Source organism: Phalangium opilio, unplaced genomic scaffold (genome assembly GCF_054372755.1).
Source record: "Phalangium opilio isolate 3A_F unplaced genomic scaffold, DU_Popi_V2 ptg000017l_1, whole genome shotgun sequence".
Taxonomy (NCBI): Eukaryota; Metazoa; Arthropoda; class Arachnida; order Opiliones; family Phalangiidae; genus Phalangium; species Phalangium opilio.
Genome location: NW_028324151.1, coordinates 4,403,542 through 4,420,001, shown reverse-complemented (window position 1 = coordinate 4,420,001; position 16,460 = coordinate 4,403,542). Strand labels below are relative to the sequence as shown.

At 34.4% G+C, this 16,460-nt stretch overlaps 5 protein-coding genes across 7 annotated transcripts; 2 read left to right on the top strand and 3 right to left on the bottom strand.

Annotated features, from left to right (window-relative positions):
* Positions 1-31: 31 nt before the first annotated feature.
* On the bottom strand, positions 32-1,056 carry BCAS2 (BCAS2 pre-mRNA processing factor). Its single transcript, XM_089866456.1, has 4 exons — positions 869-1,056; positions 703-795; positions 270-634; positions 32-202 (listed from the first exon to the last, which is right to left on the bottom strand). The coding sequence occupies exons 1-4, from the start codon at positions 941-943 to the stop codon at positions 82-84; spliced, it is 654 nt and encodes a 217-aa protein (XP_089722582.1). The 5' UTR covers positions 944-1,056; the 3' UTR covers positions 32-81.
* Positions 1,057-1,377: 321 nt separating this feature from the next.
* On the top strand, positions 1,378-10,176 carry LOC149702594 (mitochondrial transcription rescue factor 1). 2 transcript variants are annotated; one of them, XM_089866454.1, is made up of 2 exons: positions 1,378-2,079; positions 10,088-10,176. In XM_089866454.1, the coding sequence occupies exons 1-2, from the start codon at positions 1,488-1,490 to the stop codon at positions 10,174-10,176; spliced, it is 681 nt and encodes a 226-aa protein (XP_089722580.1). In that variant the 5' UTR covers positions 1,378-1,487. The 2 variants fall into 2 exon arrangements, with proteins under 2 accessions (XP_089722580.1, XP_089722581.1); XM_089866455.1 differs by lacking the exon at positions 10,088-10,176 and adding an exon at positions 8,961-9,008 and having other exon boundaries at positions 1,380-2,079.
* LOC149702596 (putative glutamate receptor) lies at positions 3,584-5,689 on the bottom strand. The gene is made up of 6 exons (XM_089867046.1): positions 5,457-5,689; positions 4,978-5,078; positions 4,401-4,491; positions 4,185-4,343; positions 3,625-3,777; positions 3,584-3,589 (listed from the first exon to the last, which is right to left on the bottom strand). The coding sequence occupies exons 1-6, from the start codon at positions 5,487-5,489 to the stop codon at positions 3,584-3,586; spliced, it is 543 nt and encodes a 180-aa protein (XP_089723172.1). The 5' UTR covers positions 5,490-5,689.
* On the bottom strand, positions 6,308-8,683 carry LOC149702595 (glutamate receptor U1-like). Its single transcript, XM_089866453.1, has 5 exons — positions 8,407-8,683; positions 8,189-8,347; positions 7,985-8,114; positions 7,323-7,848; positions 6,308-6,982 (listed from the first exon to the last, which is right to left on the bottom strand). Exons 1-5 carry the CDS (start codon positions 8,539-8,541, stop codon positions 6,613-6,615), a joined length of 1,320 nt encoding a protein of 439 aa, XP_089722579.1. The 5' UTR covers positions 8,542-8,683; the 3' UTR covers positions 6,308-6,612.
* Positions 10,177-10,198: 22 nt separating the features above from the next.
* LOC149702593 (activating signal cointegrator 1 complex subunit 2) lies at positions 10,199-16,356 on the top strand. Of its 2 annotated transcripts, none has more exons than XM_089866452.1 (17): positions 10,199-10,339; positions 10,524-10,604; positions 10,686-10,888; positions 10,957-11,164; positions 11,222-11,419; positions 12,555-12,790; positions 12,865-12,948; positions 13,026-13,133; positions 13,242-13,310; positions 13,386-13,460; positions 13,564-13,687; positions 14,133-14,279; positions 14,365-14,474; positions 14,566-14,718; positions 14,874-15,107; positions 15,620-15,707; positions 15,823-16,356. In XM_089866452.1, the coding sequence occupies exons 1-17, from the start codon at positions 10,295-10,297 to the stop codon at positions 16,147-16,149; spliced, it is 2,490 nt and encodes an 829-aa protein (XP_089722578.1). In that variant the 5' UTR covers positions 10,199-10,294; the 3' UTR covers positions 16,150-16,356. The 2 variants fall into 2 exon arrangements, with proteins under 2 accessions (XP_089722578.1, XP_089722577.1); XM_089866451.1 differs by having other exon boundaries at positions 15,820-16,356.
* Positions 16,357-16,460: the final 104 nt, after the last annotated feature.

Sequence of the window (16,460 nt, the reverse complement as noted above, 5' to 3'; positions counted from 1 at the left end):
TAGAGAATACCAAATGATTAAGACTCCTCAATTAAAATAAAAAAGTTTTTATTTAAAATACATATATGAAAATTAAATATTTTAAGGATCATCAGTTTTCTTTTTCTTCTTTTGAATTTCTTGTTCAAGCAACCCGACTCTTTTTTCTAATTCAGCGCAAACTCTTTCAATTTCATAGTTTTTACTGACTAGACCGACCCAACTGAAATAAAATTTTAATTATAATTAATAACTTAATATTTATTACCAAGGAAGGACCATTTTTATACCTTGATTCTAACGAGTATAACTTTTCCCCAGCTTCGGTTTGTTTGGACTTTCTTTGCCAATTTACATCTTGGATTTGTCTTCTCAGCTCCTGAAGTTGCTTTTGAGCTTGAGTCATCATTTGACCCAGAAGATTGTTATATCCTTTCCAAGCTTCGCATCCATACATAGACATTAACTCTAAATTAGCAATTCTCGTTCCTTGATGTTCTAATTGAGCCAAGGAATTTTCTACACATTCCGTCCAAGCTGCAATGTCCGTCATTTTCCCAGCTGGGGGTTGAGGTAGCTCGTAACGTTTCATACTCATCATTTCCATTGGTTGTCTGGCTTGAAGCCGCTCAAACTCGGCTTTCATAGTTTCTGTCTATCAAATCAGTGTTTCCAAGATCATTCAATAAAAGTGATTTTATTAATTCTCTGTCAGAATCTTACCTCAAAACTATGCATATTTATAGGTGGTAATTGTTCTAGATAATTTTTAGTCGGTCTATATCTTCTAGTCTCTTCTTCAACCATAGCTAAAACCTTCAAGAACAATAACATAACGTTAATTTATACCCTAAGCCTTGGTCAACGAAAATGTTTAACTAAAACTTACAGCTTCCCGAACACCTGGATCTTCATAACCTTGATCAATATATGGTAAAGCATCTACAATTACTTCTCCAGCCATGTTTAATAGATAATTTGCAAAAATATTGCAACTAAACGCTATTATTTTGAATAACAAAGTTGTATTTGTACCGGCAAACTTTACAAACAAAACCGTGTGGAGAATGTCGTCTGCTTGGGCTCCTTAAAGCATTCCCTATTATGGACCAGGCTGGGAAATAAGGATATTTTTTAAACTAGCGCTTTCTTTACGAACCTTGGGGACCAGTGACCCCACTAGTCCCCGAAATAATTAACTGGTCTCCGGACTGGTCTCCGGACTGGTCCCAGCCTTTGTTCTCCAATAGATTTGCAATTAATAAACTGGTCCCGAGGAACAGTAACCCCCACTTTTTGAATTAAAAAACTAGTCCAAGCAATTAATAAACTGGTTTTGGACCAGAGGAAGTGTGCTATTTCCCAGCCTGATTATGGACAGCCCTCTTCATCGTTTAAAGCTGTCTACTTTGACGTCTGCTACTTTTTCGCTGCTCTTATTTAAATCGTCAAAAGTCACGTGCGCGTTTATCCGGTATCTAATAAGTTTTTAATTGAATTTAATCGGTATGGCGGTAAATTTATTTGGAAAAATGCGTTCAGTAATCAGTTTAAACTGTAGGCTATCATTAATTGCGAAAGTTAACCGATATTCAAGTGTTGAAAACACTATGAACATTTTGCCTAGGCCTTGTCGCGCCTTTAATTGCGCGATGATGAAAATAGATCAAAATAGGCTTAACGCGACTACTGTTTCGCCGCCTCTGCAACTTTATTTTATTCGTTTTAAAAGTAAAAAAGGGAAAAACAGTTCGAAAAGAGCTGACACCCTGAGTGATGATGAATCAGATGATGAAAATCAAGATGAAGCCCAAGATGATGAACTTCCTGGTGTGAAAGACTACAAAGATATAAACGCGAACTTAAATTCGCTACGAATTGATGGTGTATTAAAAGCGGGACTTGGAATTCCTAAAGCTAAGATAGAAGAGGAGTTTTATGACTCTAAAATCTATGTAAATGGTAAAAAAGCATTGAAAAAAAGCTACCAAGCTCATGTTGGAGATGAAGTGGATTTAATCATTGGCCCTTCAAGTTTGAATCCGGAATTTCTACAAGTTGCCAGAGTCGTTATTAACAAGATAGAGCAAACGGATTCTGGTAAGATTATTGTTAAATTAAGAAGATTTAAAAATTTATTAGTTGAAGATTACACTAAAGTGTAAGAAACCAAGTTTTTTTGTTGCATAAAATAGATTAAAATTTAAATGTCATTAGTGTGTTAAATTAATTAGTGCTTAATCGGTTTTCACGACGACGTAATCTTTTCTTATAGTAACAATACTTAAGTAAATAACCCCGATAAATAATGAGCTCAAACACATAACATAAGAAAGAGATTGAAAGGCCTATTAACCAAGCAGTGAAGGTCTCTTCAAATGCCGATATGGTAATGGCATTAAGGAGGCCAATTGGGTCAGGTATTGAGCCAGAGTTTAAAGTAATTGTTGAAGTCAAGGTATATTCTTCTAACCACTTAGCTACCAAACCACTTTGCATTAGGGATGATGTTCTATGTAATGTGAAAAATACTTGTAAACGGATAAATATTGATCTATCTTCAATCTTACTTTAAAACTATTTCCTTCTTTAAATCGTTATCGAGGTATTTCCTCATTGTCATAGCCATAACCAAATTTCCAACTGACAGTGGTTGACTGATGTGAAAGTTACAATTTTCCGTGTTGTTTTCTAAACTAGTTAAAGCCATGCTGCTTGATTTTTCCGTGATTACTACGTGTTTTTTAGAGCAGATTTTTCGCAGTGTTGATTGAGATTGCAGTTCGTTTATGCTTAAGCGTTCCCCTTCATTATTAATTTTTGACCATACTTCCTGCATCATTTCGTCGCCTGAATGCTATAAACAAATCAAAACCGTTGAAAATTACGTCAATTTTGAGCTAAAGACCAATTGACAATAGAGTAGCGTCGGTAGAGAGGGGAGTAGACTGTGTATCCCTCCCTCTAGGCGCGCTTTTGTAAGAGGGGATACTGTACGCGCCTGGTTGGGGGGATGACACTGAGCTAAGAGATAGAAGGGTATGACGTTTGCGTATGTAGAACTGACATTACTCTAGTCTCGTCACAATTTTATGAGATATGTTCCATAAGTATGACACTTCCTATACTTCGTAATGGTAGAGACTTGCAGCTCGAGCTAGTTCGAGTGAGAAAGACAAGCGAGAATTGAAGTCCTACACTCGGTCAATTTTGCAGTCCATCTTCCTATTCACTATTCAGTCTGGTTTACTAAGCCTTTGACAGCGCCTCACCAGGCGTCGCTTTACCTACCTCCCTCACTTCATGACAAGCTCCAGTTTGTAACCAGTGACAAACTTATTATGGAACATATCTTATGAACTTATGATGAGATTAACGTTAAATATAGAAAAATCTACATATAATATTGATTCTATAACTGCTCCCTTTTCGACTATCGGTATCATTTTCGATTGTACAATGTCTTCCAACGAATCGCAGTTTTTCTCGGGCGATAATACTAAACTCGATAAAACTTGGCAATTAAATGCAAGCCCCATTAGCGTTGAAAGTCCAAGCCAAAACGCGAACAGCGTTTTTAAGAAATTTTCTTTTGGTATAATCGCTACGCCTAGAATATAATAATACAAATATAATTATTGAAACATTTTTACGCATCCCCAATTTACTTTGACCCATGGAGGTAGTGTAGAACATGAAATTAGCTTTCCAAACTGTCTTTTTCGGTGGCCGGATTTGTCTCAAAACCGCGGAAGCCAAACAGATGAAAATGAAAGAGGAGAAAAAAGATAACCACAACTAAAAAAGATGACGAGTTAGTTAATACTTTAGTCAGGGATAGATTTAATTTTAGAAGTAGGAATGGAGAATAGAGTAATGTGGGCGAGCGTCAAAGTTCCGGACCCCCTTCCACGGGACGGGGGGAAGGGGAAGAAAGGAATTACGTCACTATTTTTCGCCGTCCCCGTCAGCAACGTCATCAAAACGTAGTTTAAGTGAGCCAATAAGATAATTTAAACTTTTCGTTACGTGTTGGAGGGAAGGGCTCTATACTGGGTGGTCTATGAGTCGGAATAACTGAAGTAAATACAAACCGTTCTCCATTCCTACTTCTAAAATTAAATTAAATCTATCCCTGGTTTAGTTATATCAGAAAAAGGGTTGCAATCGTGCAGCCAAAATGAACGAAAAACTTTATTTTTAACCTCCCAAGTGAAAATGTTCAAAATCTTTAATTGCATCTTTTTGGTTGCGGATTTCTTGCTTAAAATTACGACCGAATCCATGTGAATTGGACTCGTGAAGACGGCGACCTTTGTACGATCTTGAGAGTAGGAAAAGGGACCCAAAGCTAAATCAGCTTCCTTTAAAAAAAAAAGAAATAATTTTTACTTAAGTTTAATTAAGAATGATTAACCCACATTTCTATGTAACATTCCCATCATCCCAGTAAACGTTCCGTCCGAATTTTCGTAACCCCATAGTTGATCGGGTGGTCTCTTCATCGTGTAACTATGTAATGAAATGTGATGTGAAAATCAAATGTTTAAAGCGATGTACAATGTGTTAAGGGGCGGGGCCTATATCAAATAGAGGTCAAATGGGCATGCGTGAATTTCGTAGCGTTATCACTGCATAGATGTATCTAAGAGGGAAACAGGGGGGTAAAACTGTGCCTTCCATCTCGCTTTTTGGCACCTGCCCTGTAGTCATTTTGTACCATGAGACTGCGCAGAGACGGCAATGTATCCCTTGTATGGTTGTCTACCCCTTTTTTACGCGCAAAGTCTATTTTGAATGGGTCATCGGCAATTCCGTTGAATCTATCCTCCCAGTGAGCCGTTTTACGCTTACAGTCACGTGAAATTACCCAATCACTACTCCAGGAAATAGTACCCCCACTACTACTTCAAAATATAGTTCTAGACACGCCCCCCCTACATAACGACGCGTGGTGCATCCCTTTAAATTTAAAATTGTAACAGAAACGGTATTTACTTGAAACCTATTTTATCCACTAAATGTTGCAAAACTTTAAACATCGGACCTTTCAAGCTTGTAATATTATCGTGTTCTTGTATTTCCAACCACGGTAGCCACTGTAAAATGCAAATTAGCTAAGCGATAAAATCAAACTTTTCTTACTAATTTTAAACGGAATAATAGCGTTTAAGTTAGCTTTGTTATTTAAAAATGGAAAATTAAATAGGCTGACTAGTTGATGACATCATACGTAACTGTGTCACATTTTGGTGGCTCACGACTGACGTTTGGTCTAACTAAAGTCACAAATCGACGTCATAACTGTGTCATTTTCCTCAATATGCCCCAAAAGATAATTTAAATCTCAATAAATATTTCTCTCGAAACATTTGGAAAAACAAAAAATGTTTGGATCCAAAATTTAATTATAAATTTTATACGCTACTATCCCTTTAATTAAGTAAAATAATAGTTAATAAACACTTAAATCTAACCTGGAAAACCGTGACTACCATATTCAAGACCATTTTTAACTAAAATCTTGATGAAAATGTTAGACCAAACAGGTTTAATTTGGTTTGATATGTAGTAGTCCAGAATCTAGAGACACAAAAGAAAGTGTTAGAAATAGATACTTGGTATCGATTACCGTGGGATCTTCACGTGCTAGAAAAGCTGTAAATTCTAAATTTCCTATCGGTTTTTCTTTCTCACGCTATTGTCCTACGCCAGAAGTAAATAGGGCCTACGCAAATCAATTTATGTTACTTATATACCACCAAGCGATCAAAGTAAAAACGTGTGTTTTTCTTCAAGAGTAAATTAATTTCAAGTAATGTTAGTTTTAACATAAGTTTATAAGATATGTTATATAAGTATGACACTTCCTGTACTTCGTGATGCTAGAGACTTACAGCTCGAGATAACTAGTTCGAGAACGACGGAAGCGAGAATTGAAGTTCTACACTCGGTGGTTAATTAATTTTGCAGGACTTCCATCTAGGTCCTATTTAGTCTGCATTACTAAGCCTTTGACAGCAGCGCCTCACCAGGCATTCCTCGCTTTACCTCGAATCTATGACCTACTTCAATCACTTCATGACAAGCTCCAGTTTCTAAGTTACCAGTGACAAACTTATGGTGAACATAGCTTATGAACTTATGGTTTTAGTTTGAAGTTACGCGATGTTTTATCACACGTTTAATATGATTGCTTTACAAAGCTACGCCCCTTTTTTTTTGCTGAAAATATGGCAAACTTGGATGAAGCTAGTAATTTAGAAAAATAGTTTAATGCCATGTATTAGAACAAAACATTTGTAATATAATAATTTTATTAGGCATTTTACATGAACTTTTTTTGCATAGTTAAGGGAAAACCTGGAAAAGTCAGGGAATTTCAAAAAGGTTAGAGAAAAGTCAGGGAATTATAAGAATTTCAACATAGTCATGCAGTGGGTAACAATTTAAACGCCGTTTTACCGAGATCACGTTTGACGGTCCAGACACCGAAATATAGAACAATAATATTTGGGCCTAAAAACGTCAGGGAAAATCGTAGAAAAAAATCAAGGAAAACATGGAAAAGTCATGGATTTTGAATCTGAAAATTTCGTGGCAACCATGTTAAGTCTTCAAACACGGAACGTGTCAATTCTGTTTCGAAACGAATGGAGTTTTCGCGTGTTGAATCTCGAAATCAGGTGATAAAACGCTGGTGCAACTAATTGCGCTCTTGCATCTGGAATCCGATTCCGAATTACTCGTTTTTCTTCGAGCAACTTCGACCTTATTCAACCTGAACGGTAAACGGCATCTTTCCGCGACAAATCCCATGATAGATACGAACATTCCGACAACCCATAGCACGAATGTTGAGTGAAAAGCCTTCAACGGTATTGGATCATTTTTGCCACGGTTGGCCACTCTCTCATCAGCCCTGGTTAAACACTCCGTAGCGTTGGTTGTGAATGTCTTTAACCAATGGATAACTACGCCACTTTCCATTATCATTGCAGTCCTGTGGAAAGCCATGCAATATTCGTTGCATTAATATAAATAAAATCTAAATTTACATCGTTTTTGCTAGCGTTATCAACAAAAGATCTCCCACCATTATGGCAAAAGTATCGTGCTTAACGTTTTCTAGCATATTAGATAATGCGCTATAAAGGGGCTAGATACTTTTCCTTCCCCGCTTCTTAACTTCAGGGCTGCCAGTAATTTGTTATCGGAGCATCTAATGCAGAAAATACTATAATGCCACAGTTGTTTGCCCACTATCTATAAAATAATTGACCCAAAGCAACTGATCTCCATTCCTACTTCTAAAATTAAATCTATCCCTGATTATATCTTACTTATTTCTCATTTCCCGTCTCAAATTAATATCCAAATCCTTTCGAACGGCCATTGCCAAGATGAAAAAATTAAAGGCTTCTTTACTGACGTGAAAATCGCAATCGACTTCCTGATCATTATTAGCATCAACGCGATCCCTTTTCGCCTGAATTGACAAAATAGATCGAACGGTTGAGGATTCCGTTACGATGACGTGGGATCGTCGGTAGACTTTGATCAAAGTGGGCTCGGATTGCAAATCTCTGTAAGTCAATCTGGTGTCAGGGTTCGAGTTCAGTCGTTGGCGTACACCGATTGACGTGGGGTCAGAGCCGTGCTCTATTATCGCTTCGATCGTACCTCCAGACTCGATGATGGGAATCATATCAGTGTTAATCAAGTCATTAAAGTTTTGTATGTTATTTGCCGTTAAGGTTACGAGACTTGACTGGATTTGACAGTTGAAACAGATTAAAATGAGTAAGGCGAAAGATAACCAGAATCCGAAGAGTAATTTAAGGTGACTTTGACGCGGTAGTCGAATGCCTAGGTTAAGATAATTAAGGGGTCTGTATCAAGGACATCGGCGGGTTGGTAAAATTTTATTTGAAATACGTCATTGACACGTGACCAGGGAGAGGCGTGGTTCAAAGTCTAAAGGGGATTTGTATTCGGTACTCACTTTGGCCAAGTAACGATGAGTAGAGTTGAACAATAGTTCTTGAAATTGAATACTTCGGAATGGTAAATATCCTTAAGAGAAAAGCCACAAAGCACACAGCCATCAACGTGAAAATTATAGCGATCCAGAGCTTATAAATTATAAAATACGTAATTTTTTAAAGTAAAAGTGAAAAAGAAACAACTTAGAAACCCAATATGTCACCTCTAAAGTAAAAATATTCATTAAATTAAACGCTCGACCTTTCGAGATGGATTGCCTCGATAAAATTGCGATAGAATCCAAATAAATTGGTGGCGAAAAATGCGCCACTTCGAACCTTTCTTCGGTTGTGGCGAAGGGTCCCAGCGCTAAATCAGCTTCCTTTATACACGTAATTGCGTGAATTTTACCTTATTTAATCATCAATTTACTAAAATCACCTTTCTCTCCAACATTCCCATCATTCCTGTGTAATTATTGTCCTTATTTTTCGATCCCCATTTGCGATCAAAAGGTTGTTTCAAAGTATAGTTGAATCCGATGCGAGTCGACATATGGTCCAATATTTCTCGCATCGGTCCCTTTAATTCCAATTTCTTATCTGGACCTTCGAGTATTTTCAACCAAGGTAGCCACTGTAAACAAAAGAAATGAAAGAGCTGATTAGTGGCCGGAGCTGAAAATCTCCTTGACCTCGGTTTAAAACCGCGATGACCCCAAATACCACGCCTTATAGGTAACCTTGAGGATCTTAAAAACCTTTAAAACGGTACCCCGGTGACCCAAGAAACCATTGATGCCCTCAAAAACGATTTCAATGATAATTGTGGTTAAAAACATACAAAAAAAATATATTTACTTGTTCAACAGCGACGATCAGATGCACGTTTCCGGCAACCATTGTAAATCAAACTTTCAATTACGTATTTATTGAAAATAGTAAATTTTCGAACCTCGCCTTAACCTCAAAGGTTTGTGTCTCTTTGTATCCTAGCATTACTAATTCAGGTTCACGTCCACGAATGACTTCGTGCGAAAGTAATGTAATCTATAATTTTATCGAACGACTATGGGTTCTCAGAATGTACGTGGGAATGTTTTTAATGACAAAAAATACCGTGAGTATATACGGAAACCGGCTATAAGGTAAGTCATTTAAAAATAAACATAAGCCTTTCCGAGTCTCTGGTAATTTCTAAAAGGTCTGGTGAAATTCCAAAAAATTCTCCACTTTCTGTGCCTAATTCGGTGGTAAGAAGCTTTGCGTAAATTGATTTTGCATTTCAATGCCACTTGAAAATGGATTTCACGGAAGAAATACGCTACATTGTATTAAATATTAAACAAGATCAGATGGTCTCAAACATAAATATTCTCATACTATTCTTTATAAACTGCTTTGAACAAGGAGCAGGTGGTGTTAAGATAAAACATTCTCACGCCCTCCTTTTTAAATTACTTGGTTTGTAAAGTAAGAAGTGTTTAGTTCTTTGTTTTGGTCGGACGTGCGCTGAAAACGAAATATACCGATAAACTTTTAACTTATTTCCAAAATGAACACGATTTGTGGGAGGGTCAGTCACACCATCTTATAGTTTGATCTCTTGAAATAGGATAGCGCAACTTTCAGTATGGAAAGTTGGCACTCCTCGCTATATTGTCATAGAGGCTAATACAGTCAGAAGCAGGGACATGCCGCTTCTCTACAAACAGCCACCAAAAATATTTTTAAATTTTCGCGGCTCATTCTTCTGATTCGCTCACTGCAGTCAAGGGCCCAGGGCCGGAAATAAGCACAGGACACTGGACATTATCCAATAAAATTTTAAAATGTCCCATATTTTTTTCAAAAACTAAGGGGGTCACTGGACAGTTTGACCAATAAAGTTTCCCAAGTTTTGATAGCTTGACTATGGAGATGTGATACTATTTTTGCACACTCCAGTGGACAATGTCCTATAAATTTTCCAGTCAAACAGGGGGTCACTGGACACATGTCCTATAAGAAATCTTTCTTATTTCCGGCCCTGGTCAAGACCAACTATAATATTAGTAGATTTTCCATGGAGTAGTTTTACCAGAGTGGAAATGAGAGTTTCGGTAATAATTCTTTTATTTTAGCTGAGTCTCCTTTAATACTGCTCCATGGTGAGGGATCAATTCAGTTCAGAGCCGGCCCAGCTCTGGGTTCAATCCTCCAGCCTGAGTAGTGGAGTGGAGCAGCGGAAGACGAATCGACGTTGTCTCCTTTTTCAGAAATAAAAATCTGTTATTATAGCTTAAAAACTAAATACCGTAGTAATTATTTATTTTAAGTTATAAAATATCATGGCAACTAATAGAAGGAATAGCGAAGAACGCCGTAATTCTATCGTAAGTCTTTTAATATCATTAAATGTTTGCCATGTGTACTTTTGTTTTGATAGGAGCCAAGGCTTAGAGCCCCAAATCGAAACCGAAACTTGGGGCCAAAATTTCCCTATTATTTATAAACCCTTATGTTTTTTTTTTAAGTTAAGTCTAATATATTAATGACATTTAATTTAAATATAACCAGGGTTTTACTGGTCCTGCCCTGGACGAAATCATTAAAGAAGTTAAAACTGTAAAAGGAAATATCAAAAAAGTTCCTGCTTTGGTAACTAGAACTTGCGCATGTCTTTGTTTGTTAAACCTTTTAAGTTTAGATAAATTATAAATAACCTATGATACTTTATAGCACGCTGGATTTGTCACGAAAAAAACCTTTTTAGCATACACCCCACCACCTTTATGGACTGCTTCCGATCACAATGGTAAGGGACACCCTAGCAGATATAAAGTAGCGGCTGAATTTGCCAATGCTGCTATTGAAGAATGGCTTTGTTCCACTTATTCCATTATAAAAAACCTGAAGTGGTTGTTACAACTACCTCATAGCAAGTAAGATCTTTGATATTAATTAATTAATTAAGGCATGGTATATATTATATAATTACTTATCATTAAAGATTTTGGTCTCAAGTGACTTACGATGATTCGGTACATAAGACCCTTCAGTCCTATTTATGTAACGCTCCAAGGTGTTACGACTTGTATAATCCAATGGAAGATCAGGGTTTACATCCCATTTGGTCAAAGGTCAAAGAGGATTGGTTAAAAATCCATGATTTAGTCTTTAAAATTTTTGTTAGGATGTCTACTTATAAAGAATCAAAGGTAGGTGTCTAATTTTGATTATATTTAACTATTACTTAGTTTTTTAATTAATTTTAGAATGCTCATATAAATCCTCCTGTATTTGGTGATCTTATTTACGATGAATATTTGTTTGACATTCCTACACTTTTGGATTTGTGCGTTTTATATGGAAGGGAAAATCAAGCGATCTTGAATAAGATGGTTGATAATGTTTTCTCGATTCAGCCAAAATATTTTGATGATCTAAACGCCAATATTATGGGTTTTATTAAGGTAAGGGAAACATTTTATGTTCTTTGGTATATTAACAGGGTTGCTAAAGGGTCAGGGAAAGTCAGGGAATTTAATAAAGGGCCAGGGAAAGTCAGGGAATTTAATAAAGGGCCAGGGAAAGTCGGGGGAATTTAATAAAGGGTCAGGGAATTTAATAAAGGGCCAAAAATGTTAGGGGAAGTCTAGAAAAAAAATTTTTTAGTTTAAAAAGACAATTTGACATTTGCAACTCATGGAAAATGACTAGAAAAATTTATTCATGGGAAAATGACTAGAAAAATTTATTCATGGGAAAATGACTTGAAAAATTTATTCATGAGAAAATGACTAGAAATATATTCATGGGAAAATGTACTAGAAATATGTTCATGGGAAAATGACTAGAAATATTCATGGGAAAATGACTAGAAAAAATATTCATGGGAAAATGACTAGAAAAAATATTCACATGGGAAAATGACTAGAAAAAATATTCACATGGGAAAATGACTAGAAAAATATTCACATGGGAAAATAACTAGAAAAAATATTCATGGGAAAATAACTAGAAAAAATATTCACATGGGAAAATGACTAGAAAAAATATTCACATGGGAAAATAACTAGAAAAAATATTCACATGGGAAAATGACTAGAAAAAATATTCACATGGGAAAATAACTAGAAAAAATATTCATGGGAAAATAACTAGAAAAAATATTCACATGGGAAAATGACTAGAAAAAATATTCACATGGGAAAATGACTAGAAAAAATATTCACATGGGAAAATAACTAGAAAAAATATTCATGGGAAAATAACTAGAAAAAATATTCACATGGGAAAATGACTAGAAAAAATATTCACATGGGAAAATAACTAGAAAAAATATTCATGGGAAAATAACTAGAAAAAATATTCATGGGAAAATGACTAGAAATATATTCATGGGAAAATTTATTAGAAATATATTCATGGGAAAATGACTAGAAATATATTCATGGGAAAATGTACTAGAAATACATTCATGGGAAAATGACTAGAAATATATTCATGGGAAAATTACTAGAAAAATATATTCATGGGAAAATTCACTTAATATATATTCAGGGGAATTAAAATAGAAACTGAAATATTTCTTGGTCATTTTATTAGACATTGGAAAATATAGAAGTCAGTCTTGGTTTATCGAGTAAAAGCAATTCAGAGAACTGGTTTGAACTAAAATCTCCCAATGCCAGAGAAGAAAAAGCCAAAATTGCATTACGCGAGTTCAAAGATGTTAAAGAAGCGGTTATGGATGTGGTGGAAATTTCCATGACCATTGGTGCCTTAATAGATGTTTTTCCCACCATTTCTAGTACTTTTCGCGGCCATAATTTTGAAATTAGGTCAGATATTAATTTTATTTTATTTTAATCCGACTTAATTAGTTAATTAGTTAATCCTTATTAATCATTTACAGAATAGCCGCGTTTTACGAAAAGGTTTTCCCAGTTTTGGAAGATTATCTGAAAGGAATCATGGAAAATGAACCCCAAAATTCAAAGTATTTCAAATACCTCATTCTTTGAATTAATTATAATTAATTTTAATTCAAATTAAAATTAATTAATTTAATTTTAGAATGGCCAAATTATTATTAAATAGAATTTCAATGGCAAAAGTGTCAATTTTGAAACTATTCCGCGATATCATATTTTCAACTTGTCTGCAACCAATCCTAGACTCAGAGTAATTCAGTTTTTTTTTAAGTTCAGTTCAGTTCAGTTCAACAATTAAATTAACTAACTCTATTTAAATAAACTATTTTAATTATTTCTTTTGCAAATTAATATTTAGTTCAAATGACAACCAAGTGAACGTTGATAATTTCCTCCAAGTTCTCTGCACTTGTTTGAGTGAAAAAAGGTAATTATTATTAATGTTTTCTGATTGAAGTGTTATTTAACATTGTAAATAATAATTAGGATTATTTTTAATTAGCTTTATCTGTGATTATGAAGTTAATTTTCCTTTTGAGGATGATGTTGATATGATATGCCAAACAAAATGTCAAGTGTAAGTGTATAGTCCTTTAATTTTACTACTATATGGGGGGGGGGTACAATTATAATTATTATCTGTTTAAATTTATTAATTAATTAACTTTGAATATAATTAGAGACGAAACTAGGACATCATTTATACAAAATAGTATTAGAGTAATTATGGGAAAGTCAGATACAAATGAAGCTAGCCCGCTCTATTTTGCTTTAAAGAAAAAGGAACAGCGGAAGTTTTCAAAAGTAAGTCCGCGTGTAGCTTAAAACAAAGGTTCAAGTAACGTAACATTTTACCTTAAAAGAATGGCCTTTTTAAAAAGGAATAAATAAATGATCTCTAATTACAAAATAATTAGTGCATTTAATTAGTCTTAAAAAAATCAACTGCCCCATACGCCATTGGTTGAATTCTTACAGGCTTAGAGAGGTAAGGGTTCGGGCTAGCAGACGCCACTAATCCAATAGGGGGCGCAGTAGACCTTGATTGTTTTTAAGACTAATTAAATGTACTAATTAATAATGAGAGATCATTTATTTTACTTTTTTTAATTAATATTTAGTTATAATAATAATTATAGTTAGAAAAAGCAGCCGTTCTTTTAATTAAGGTATAATCAGTTATGTTACCTGAACTATTCCTTGCTTTAATTAGATATATTTTTAATTATTAAGTTTTCCCTTTAATTAGGCTGAGGAAAGCGCGTCACTCACGGAGGACTACTCTTTATTGGGAGCAACGGCAAATCCGCAAGTTCAAGTTGATGGTGTTGAACTAGAATCACTCATGTCTAATATTCAGGATTTCTTTCCTGATATCGGACGCGGATTTATTCGAGTATAAAAAATTGTTTGGTTTTTAATTGAATTTATTTAATTAATTAATTATTAATAACAATTAATTAATTTCAAAACATTTGCAGTCGTGCCTTGAATATTATAACTTTGAATCGGAAAAAGTTATCAATGCTTTATTAGAAAATAGTCTTCCAAGTTGCCTCGCTAGTTTAGATCGAAATTCAGCAGTTTACCAGTAATTAACTTTAATTAGTTAAAACTGTGATCAGTTTTGAACTAAATCATTAATTGGGGATGGTTAATTAATTTTTTGGTTTAATTAAAAGGCCAAGTGTCAGACCAAAACAAACTTCATCTTTTGCCAAATCGAAACCAACCTTCACTGGATTGTTATCAGAAAGAAAGAATGTTTTTGATGGAGATGAATTTGACGTTTATTCCAGGGAGAAAGTTGACACGAGTAAAATTCATAAAGGAAAGTAAGTCGATTCTTATTTTATAAAATAGCAAACAAAAAATAATGCGTAATTTAAGTTTAATTGATTCTTATTTTATAAAATAGCAAACAAAAAATAATGGGTAATTTAAATTTGTTCACTAATTTTTTTTAATTGTTATTAATTTATTATTAAAGGAAGACGGGACATCGCGACATTTCTTCGTTACTCAATGATAAAGAAGATGTTCTCGCTGCCAAGGAAGTCTACAAAAAATTCGAAATTACGGTAACAGAAAGACAGGATGACTTTGAAGCTGCAACTGATGACATGTTTACTTATGATGACGAATATGATGACACTTACGATGATACAACTACTACAGCTTGGGCTGATGCAACAGCTCCTGGGGATGATGTGGCTTTTGGAAAGTATGTTAACTTATTTTTATTCTCTTAATTAGTTTAAATCCTTTAAGATTTTCTCTCTTAATTAGTTTAGATCCTTTAAGATTTGCTCTCTTAATTAGTTTAAATCCTTTAAGATTTGCTCTCTTTAATTAGTTTAAATCCTTTAAGATTTGCTCTCTTAATTAGTTTAAATCCTTTAAGATTTGCTCTCTTAATTAGTTTAAATCCTTTAAGATTTGCTCTCTTAATTAGTTTAAATCCTTTAAGATTTGCTCTCTTAATTAGTTTAAATCCTTTAAGATTTGCTCTCTTTAATTAGTTTAAATCCTTTAAGATTTGCTCTCTTTAATTAGTTAAGTTTAAATCCTTTAAGATTTGCTCTCTTTAATTAGTTTAAATCCTTTAAGCTTTGCTCTCTTTAATTAGTTTAAATCCTTTAAGATTTGCTCTCTTTAATTAGTTTAAATCCTTTAAGATTTGCTCTCTTTAATTAGTTTAAATCCTTTAAGATTTAAATTAAGTAATTGTTCTAGGAAATTCACAATCCCCCGAGTGTTAAGGACTAAAGAAGATGAGGAAGAAATAGATGAAGAAGATGAACTTCCCACAAATCCTAATTACGTAAGTAGAGTTTGTTTCCTCATTCATTTGGCTATTTCATTTCTCTAGGAACTGAAATGAACTGAACTTACGAAATTTAACCTACTTATCATAAAATTAAATAATCAATCAGCAGGACCACAAAATAGGTCAACAGCCACTAAAGAATGGTAATACGGACACTCATCAGTCCTCCAGTTCTTTTGGAGCAGCAAAATTTAGGTCCAACGATGCCAGTGAAGCTGGAGGTGCTGCCGGTAGCGGAGGATTTAGAAAGGGAAAGGACTTTAATAAACCTAAAAAGGAGTTCACAAACGTTCAGGGTAAACCTAAGGGTCAAGGACAAGATGATAAGACATTACACGCTCGAAGGTCAAAGGAACAACATAAGGGCGCCTATGGAAACCATAATAGAAAAGCTCAGGCTGATCGCAAAAGGAATAGAGGAATGATTCCAACGTGACAGCGTCTTAATAAAAAAATATGTTGCTAGATAGTTTAATTAATTAATTTCATCCTTCCAGTCAATTAACTCTCATACTTGTTTAATTGTTGCCTTTATAAAGGTTGTATTTAAATAAAAACTTAATGGGATGATTATAAAGTGTTTGTATAATGCTATACTTTTATAAAAATAAAACAAAATCTTTAAGTCTTAAGTAATTAAAAATATCTTGTTGATTAATTTATTTCTACTCAATTTCTTTTCCCATTCATAATCACTTCAGTAATCATGGTAAGTAGCTTTACGCGTGCTTGGGACAATTCAAGAAT

Excerpts from the sequence above, each read along its gene's own strand:
- LOC149702596 (XM_089867046.1), bottom strand. The coding sequence starts at position 5,489 with ATGGTCTTGAATATGGTAGTCACGGTTTTCCAG. Across the intron at positions 4,492-4,977 it reads GTGGATAAAATAGGTTTCAA|TTACACGATGAAGAGACCAC; the intron begins GTAAATACCGTT and ends TTCATTACATAG. Across the intron at positions 4,344-4,400 it reads TGGGAATGTTACATAGAAAT|GAAGCTGATTTAGCTTTGGG; the intron begins GTGGGTTAATCA and ends TTTTTTTTAAAG.
- LOC149702593 (XM_089866451.1), top strand. The coding sequence starts at position 10,295 with ATGGCAACTAATAGAAGGAATAGCGAAGAACGCCGTAATTCTATC. Across the intron at positions 10,889-10,956 it reads TTACAACTACCTCATAGCAA|ATTTTGGTCTCAAGTGACTT; the intron begins GTAAGATCTTTG and ends TTATCATTAAAG. Across the intron at positions 13,461-13,563 it reads TGCCAAACAAAATGTCAAGT|AGACGAAACTAGGACATCAT; the intron begins GTAAGTGTATAG and ends GAATATAATTAG.
- BCAS2 (XM_089866456.1), bottom strand. The coding sequence starts at position 943 with ATGGCTGGAGAAGTAATTGTAGATGCTTTACCATATATTGATCAAGGT. Across the intron at positions 796-868 it reads ATCCAGGTGTTCGGGAAGCT|GTTTTAGCTATGGTTGAAGA; the intron begins GTAAGTTTTAGT and ends TTGTTCTTGAAG. Across the intron at positions 635-702 it reads TAAATATGCATAGTTTTGAG|ACAGAAACTATGAAAGCCGA; the intron begins GTAAGATTCTGA and ends CTGATTTGATAG.
- LOC149702595 (XM_089866453.1), bottom strand. The coding sequence starts at position 8,541 with ATGCGAGAAATATTGGACCATATGTCGACTCGCATCGGATTCAACTAT. Across the intron at positions 7,849-7,984 it reads CTCATCGTTACTTGGCCAAA|GCATTCGACTACCGCGTCAA; the intron begins GTGAGTACCGAA and ends ATCTTAACCTAG. Across the intron at positions 6,983-7,322 it reads AGACGGGAAATGAGAAATAA|GACTGCAATGATAATGGAAA; the intron begins GTAAGATATAAT and ends GGCTTTCCACAG.
- LOC149702594 (XM_089866454.1), top strand. The coding sequence starts at position 1,488 with ATGGCGGTAAATTTATTTGGAAAAATGCGTTCAGTAATCAGTTTAAAC. Across the intron at positions 2,080-10,087 it reads GATAGAGCAAACGGATTCTG|CTGAGTCTCCTTTAATACTG; the intron begins GTAAGATTATTG and ends CTTTTATTTTAG.